The 7083-nt window shown below is 40.3% G+C and overlaps 1 protein-coding gene across 4 annotated transcripts in view; it reads left to right on the forward strand.

The window, feature by feature from the left end:
- The first annotated feature begins 276 nt into the window (after positions 1 to 276).
- Positions 277 to 7083, forward strand: part of parp3 (poly (ADP-ribose) polymerase family, member 3) — a 19026-nt gene continuing 12219 nt past the window's right edge. The window contains exons 1-5 of one of the 4 annotated variants that reach the window (XM_061932276.2): positions 277 to 412; positions 707 to 899; positions 971 to 1096; positions 5291 to 5470; positions 5555 to 5693. In XM_061932276.2, coding sequence (XP_061788260.2) covers positions 294 to 412; positions 707 to 899; positions 971 to 1096; positions 5291 to 5470; positions 5555 to 5693 — 757 coding nt within the window. In that variant the 5' untranslated portion in view covers positions 277 to 293. Of the gene's footprint in view, positions 497 to 627; positions 900 to 970; positions 1097 to 5290; positions 5471 to 5554; positions 5694 to 7083 lie in introns of all 4 variants that reach the window. The other 3 variants (XM_061932279.2, XM_061932278.2, XM_061932277.2) reach the window with 3 other exon arrangements.

Below are 7083 nucleotides of genomic sequence, written 5' to 3' on the forward strand. Positions count from 1 at the left end.
TGAATGTGGGAAATATTAAATAGGAGTTTTTAGAAGAAAAACATGGTAGCAATGAACACTTTGAAAGTGGAAGGGCTTGAATCGGATGAAAAATGTGTGAGAAGTCCGACAAATGTAAGGGCGGAATAACAATTTGAATAATATGATTTTAATAATTCACACAATATTAATAATCGTATAATAACTTTAAATGTTTGTATTTTTAAAGGCAGGTACCCACAAGCTCGCTAGATGGCAGTGTCGCCTCTCGGGTTTCGCTGTGTGTTCCCATGGCGGACCGCAGTGACGGCAACATGAAAGCAGGAAGACTTTTACAGTACAGCTCCGCCTCTTCCTTCCTTTCTAAATACTCCGGAAAACTTCCCGAAACCCCCAGTCAGTCCTTCCGGATAGTGACAGCTTCGTCTGCGAGGTGAATGTTGTTTTTTTACCAGTGCCTCCATTACTGCTAGGTTGCCTTTATTCCCGTGTAACGCCATTCAAACTTAATAATAAGGTGAGTCCGAGTCGTCTTCGTGGCGACGTCGCTTCGCTCACAAAACACTGGAAGTATTTAATTATGTAAATTCCATACCAAATCTGTATTTACCCATTACTTACACGTTATTAATGTGCCTGTGGATGTAGCAGAAGTCATGTCTGGGCATGTCCAGACATTACAGCCGTTGTTCGCAACAAACATGGCATCTTTGGTGTGCTCCTGCAGCGTCATCATGGCACCAAAGAGACGCACTGCTTCTGCTGGCAAGGCTGGCGGCAAGAAAATGAAGGAAGAACCCGAGCAAATAAAGCCGAAGGATGCCTTCACCTCCACCAAAGAGGCACTGATGGCTGCAGGGCCACACATCAAAAGCAACAAGAAGGTGGACGAGCACTGCTCCCTGTCAGCCAGTGGAGAGGTAACGCCTCACAACATACAAATAAAGTCACTTTGATAAACATTATGACTTATTCTCTGTATTGTTGCCAGGTGTATGAAGACTATGACTGCATACTCAACCAGACCAATATTGGACAAAATAACAATAAGTTTTACGTCGTGCAAGTCATTAAATCAGCCAACACATACTACTCTTGGAACAGATGGGGCAGAGTGGTAAGTGTGTACAAACTGCAGTGCTTTCACACACACTCTAAGGCCACATTCAGACATGTACAATCGTGGTCAAAGTTTACATATACCGGTACTTGTGAAGGACATAATCCCATGGCTGTCTTGAGTTTCCAATAATTTCTACAACTCTTATTTTGTTGTGATAGAGTGATTGGAGCACATACTTGTTGGTCACAAAAAACATTCATGAAGTTTGGTTCTTTTAAGAATTTATTATGGGTCCACTGAACATGTGACCAAATCTGCTGGGTCAAAAATATACATACAACAGTGTTAATATTTGGTTAAATGTCCCTTGGCAAGTTCCACTGCAATAAGGCACTTTTGGTAGCCATCCACAAGCTTCTGGCAAGCTTCCGGTTTAATTTTTGACCACCCCTCTTGACTAAATGGGTGCAGTTCAGCTAAATTTGTTGGTTTTCTGACATGGACTTGTTTCTTCAGCATTGTCCACACGTTTAAGTCAGGACTTTGGGAAGGCCATTCTAAAACCTTAATTCAAGCCTGATTTAGCCATTCCTTTACCACTTTTGACGTGTGTTTGGGGGTCATTGTCCTGTTGGAACACCCAACTACGCCCAAGACCCAACCTTCGGGCTGATGATTTTAGGTTGTCTGAAGAATTTGGAGGTAATCCTCTTTTTTCATTGTCCCATTTACTCTCTGTAAAGCACCAGTTCCATTGGCAGCAAAACAGGCCAAAAAAGGAGGATTACCTCCAAATTGGTAATTTCGTCGGTCAAAAGGTACCTGTATTGTATACAGGTACTTTAAAACATGGCTAGTTAGCTAGCAACTATAGTCCTTCCGCAGTCGGCAGTGTTTTAACTACTTATAAATCACTACCTTGCCTCTATGGCGACAAATAAACTGTGTTTCTTACAAGTATCATCCCTGCAGGACGAGGAATAGCTAAACATGCTTCACTACATACTGTAGGAGGATACAATAGCTAACCACCAAGAGCAAGCCAGCTCTCCTGAAAGTAATTGACTAACAATGCCAAGTACAAGAGCCATATATAGTTGATACTACAATGATTACATGGATATTTTGTTGTTATCACAAAATTTGTTGTCATTTTTATTGTTTATGAACCCAGGAAATTTGCACCTAGACTAGGGTTGTACAGTATACAGGTAATAAGAAAGTACCGCAGTACTAATTAATTGAAAACTGTACTGTACGGCTTTTGAAAAATACAGTTTCTTTTTTTTCATCCACATGCTGCTGTGCTGCCGTGACTACAAAGCCGAAGCGCATGATGTTGAGTGTGTCAAAACACACACACAAAGCGCATGCAAGCAATGACATTGTCAAGAGGAAGAATGACAAAAAACGGCAATTCTACTGGTTCATTAAGAGGGTGTGTGAAGCGCAATATGAAGGTATATGGGCTTCAAAACTAACGATAAAGGTGACGCTTTAACTGAAAAGCGCCACGCTGCAAGTGCTGCTTTAAAACATGCCTCGCCAAACTTGCCGATTAGTATTACCACGTTTTGTTTAAACTTAGGTAAACCTTTAAATAATAAGCATTCAGATCTGCACAAGGATATATGAAGACTGACACGTATTAATGTAGTTGTTACACCTTTCCTGCTGTTCGGCTCCGTAGTCGAGGAGCACAGGGCAGACGTTCTCACCCTTCACTTCGCAATGGGTCTGCAAAGCTCCGCCTTCGGGTCAGAATGACGAGGCCACCGATTTGTGACAATCAGTTTAATATTACTTTTGCAGGACACAACCGGACCCGTTCAACACTGTACTGCGCAGTGCACACTGCACCCTCTACTTCTCTCTCTCTTTACTCGCCCACTCACTCACTGATGCAAACTCGCAAACACACGTATGCTACTCTCATACCAGCTCCCCTGCTGTGCACATGTAGATACTTAGACGCGCACACAGCTGCTTGGTGTGGTGCCAAATATTAGCGGAGTTAAAATCGCCCAATGTGTGTCAATAATGCAAGGGAAATGACTGAATTTTGTAACAAATTCCTACAATTTGTGTTTTATCTTTAACAATGTGGCTTATCTGTGTACTTTTAACCATAGTTTTGTTTTTAGTATTTACTAATAATTGTATTTTTCTTAAATCACAGACCAGGAGGGGCAACCATAAATCACAAAGCACTTAATATAATATCAATAAAGTTTTTTATTGTATTCTAACCGAATTCTTTATTATGGTAGACTATGTGTAATATGAAAAATTGTAAATAGTACTTTGAGTGCAACAGTAAAAAGCCCAATGTGTTTGTGACAGTCTCAAGCGGTCGGGTGAACCCACCCGACCGCTTGAGACTGTCGGGACCATCAAGAAACGATATCTTGGTGAGCAGGTGTAGACTTCTTTATTTTTGCAAATACGAAAAAGTCTTTTGCGAGTTGCTTTTCAGCTCCGCTTCGCTCTGCTCGCTCCTCCGCTCCAGCTCTTCGTTCTTCAGCTGCGTGCGTCACCGCTCTTTGTCGCTCTCGCTCAGAGCGTCAGCTTCCCTCTGGCTCCTTCTCTTTCATGTTCGCTCTGCATCCGCCTCTTGTCTTCTCTCTCCGTCTTTCTCCCCGACGTTTACGTCTCCCGCCCTTTTATACGGTGCGAGAGGATAATTATATTGTCCGCAGCTGCGCGATCCACGCACCTTGTACTAAATGCGGCGGCGCTCCCGGCGCGCCCCGCCTCGCTGCTCGCTCGTCGTCCACGCTTCCTCGCCGCCATCTTGGAGCGGGCTCCGGTGTGCCCTGCCTCCCTGTTGGACTGCCCGCCACGCCTCCTCGCCGCCATCTTGGAGCGGGGTCCGGCGGGGCACGCCTCGCTATTGGTCTGCCGGCCCCGCCTCCCCACAACAGTGTTTAATGGCTTTTATTTTTTAACCATCTAAAATTGTTCTTTGAGTGCAATATGTTTAAGTATCGATATACATATTGGTATCGGTAACAAATTATTGGTATCGGGACAACCCTACGCTGGACACGAGAGCTTTTAAGTATGACCAATGCATGATCTTGTAACTACTTGGTATTGGATTAATACTACAATTTGTAGTATTACCCCAAATCTATGTAAATTATCAAACAACAGAAGAATAAGTGCTTACAGTATTGCATTTTGACAGAAGTGTAGATAAAACATGTTAAAACAAAAAGTAAGCAGATATTAACAGCAAATGAGCAAGTAGATTAATAATCAATTTTCTACCGCTTGTCCCTCATAATTTTGACACAATAATACAGTGGGAAATAACACAATATGTTACTGCATACGTCTGTAGCCAAATTAGGAGCCTTTGTCTGCTTACTTACTACTAAAATAGAAGTTGCCCTGTGTGTTCACAATGTTATTACCGGTAATGTATGTTTAAAGTGTCATCAGATTGTTTTGTTAGTTAAAGCCAATAATGACTTTTTTTGTGGTTCCCTTTATTTTGAAAAGTATCAAAAAATACAGTATACGCTACCAAAATACTGGTATCTGAATATAGACAGGTGTGTGCCTTTCCAACTCATGTCCAACCAACTGAATTTACCACAGGTGGAATCCAGCTGTAGGAACATTTCTAGGATGATCAGTGGAAACAGAAGACTCACTTTTGACCTTCTTGTCAAAGGCTGTGAATACTTATGTACATGTGATTTTAAATGTTGTACCGGTAATTTGTATTACATTTGCAAAGATAAAAAGTAAAAAATAAAAAATATCATTGTCATTATGGATTGTGTGTAGAATTTTGAGGACAAAAATTAATTTATTCCATTTTGGAAGAGGGCTGCAACTGTGTAAATGTGGTAAAGTGAATCGCTGTGAATACTTTTTGGATGCATTGTAAATAATATAAATTTGGCCAACAATGGGGCTTATGATACTATCGTAATATTGTGATAATGCATGTTAATGGCCCATTCTAGCTGTGTTCGCAAATTTGACAGCGACAAGCGAACAAAGGCATTTTCAATGCAACGTAGAGTCCTTGCTAGTGTACACATTAAAAAAAATCTACCTAAACTCAAAACAAAATAAACACATAACACAGTGGGCATGTCTGATGTTGCTCAAATGTGGTCCAAGGAATGCTTGCTCAGAAACATCAGAAATGTATGTGTTTCTATTCTTGTTATGTGTTTATTAATTGTCTGGCTATTTCAAAAGTAACATGTCATTTTAATCCATATGTAGGGTGAAGTGGGACAATCCAAACTTAATTTGTTTGCTAACGCCGACAATGCTGTGAAGGACTTTGAAAAAAAGTTCAAAGACAAGACAAAGAACAACTGGAGCGAACGCATGAATTTTGTCTCTCACTCTGGGAAGTACACCTTGATCGAAGTGGATGGGGAGCAGGATGCAGAGGTCAAGGTAACATTAAAATATAGAGAAGACGGTTCTTTAAAAAACGGTCCTGCCCCATTGTCATCCTTTTGAGTGTTCTTCACATTTCAGGTGGACAGTGTTGACGGAAAGGCTGTCAGAGTGACTAAAAATGTCCTACCCTGCACACTTGACGAGGCTACATCGGCGCTCATCAAGCTCATATTCAGTAATGACATGTTCAAGGAGGCTATGGAATGCATGAACTTAGGTAAGTGTGAATCATCACAGTTCCAGGCGCACTGCTCATGCCAAAGTCAACACTTGACTATGACTTCAACAACCTTAACTACAAAGAATAGTTTCACTTCACGTCTCTAGATGTTTAATATCTTTCACAGATCCTTCATTTCGATAGGACTGTCACAACAACATGGAATTGTTATCCATGTTTTAAGTAGAAAATGCGCCAGTGCGGGGGAAAAAAAGCTTTGGTGACACTGCACTGCGGGGAACACAAGTAACCACCCGAAAATGTATTTGATGCCAAGGAGGCTAAGCATCAATCTGTGAGGTATTTACATTAGGGCTGCAACGATTAGTCGACATTGTTAAAAACATGAATACCTTGCTCATTTTGCAAAGCGGACCTTGTTTTTATGGCAGTAAGGGCTATATAAATAAACTTTGATTGAGGATGCGGTCTCAACCTCTGTAAGAGAGTGTTAGCTTCTACCCTGCTAGCTGGCTAACAAGTGTGAGACAAAGTTGTATGAAAAATAAGTAACTAATATTATCAGCTCAATTCATCAATTCAAGTATGTTTTAAAGCAGCGTCAATTGCAATGCCGAAAAAAAAGGCACTTTAACAAACGCGAACCGCGCGTGCGCACACTCACACACAAACACACAGAGAGAGAGAGACAGACAGGCACCAATTCGAAGGTATCATAAGAATAAACAAAAAAATCTATTAAATAGCCAACATTTAAAAAATTAATCAAAGAGAGAATTCTACACATTGAGTCATTTATTTATATATATATATATATATATATATATATATATATATATATATATATATATATATATATATATATATATAATATATATATTAGGGCTGGGCAACGATTAAAAATTGTAATCAGAATTAATCGCACTATTTCTCCAATTAATCACGATTAACTGCATTGTACACGCAAAACCCAATAATAAATTCAAAAGTAGTGTGTAGTGCACCTTTATTGGAATATTCTCCCATATGAACAAAAGCGCCAAACATTTGTTGTGCAAACACAATTTAAATCAGTACTTGTTAAACAGTAGTAGTTAAATAGAAAATCAACTCCACTTCAGTCAAAAATAAATTGCATTCACTTATGCACAAAAAATATCCTCTACATATACATGTACATGCTGCATTTACATATTTTTTCTCTTTTACATGAAATCGGACAGGATATTGAGTAATATGATGTAAAACATACCTGCAAGGTTCCAGTAGCGTTTCCAACCTCTGCAGCTCGCAATCTTGGTGCTTGTGGTGAGGACGGCACTCAGAGGCTGTTTGTTTCTGCAGATGCTTTTTATCATATCCAGAGTTGAATTCCATCTGGTAGGAACATCTTGCACAAGGGCCTCTTTCTTCTGTCCATGTTCAG

The sequence above is a fragment of the Nerophis lumbriciformis genome, linkage group LG38, assembly GCF_033978685.3.
Source record: "Nerophis lumbriciformis linkage group LG38, RoL_Nlum_v2.1, whole genome shotgun sequence".
In the NCBI taxonomy this organism is placed as follows: Eukaryota; Metazoa; Chordata; class Actinopteri; order Syngnathiformes; family Syngnathidae; genus Nerophis; species Nerophis lumbriciformis.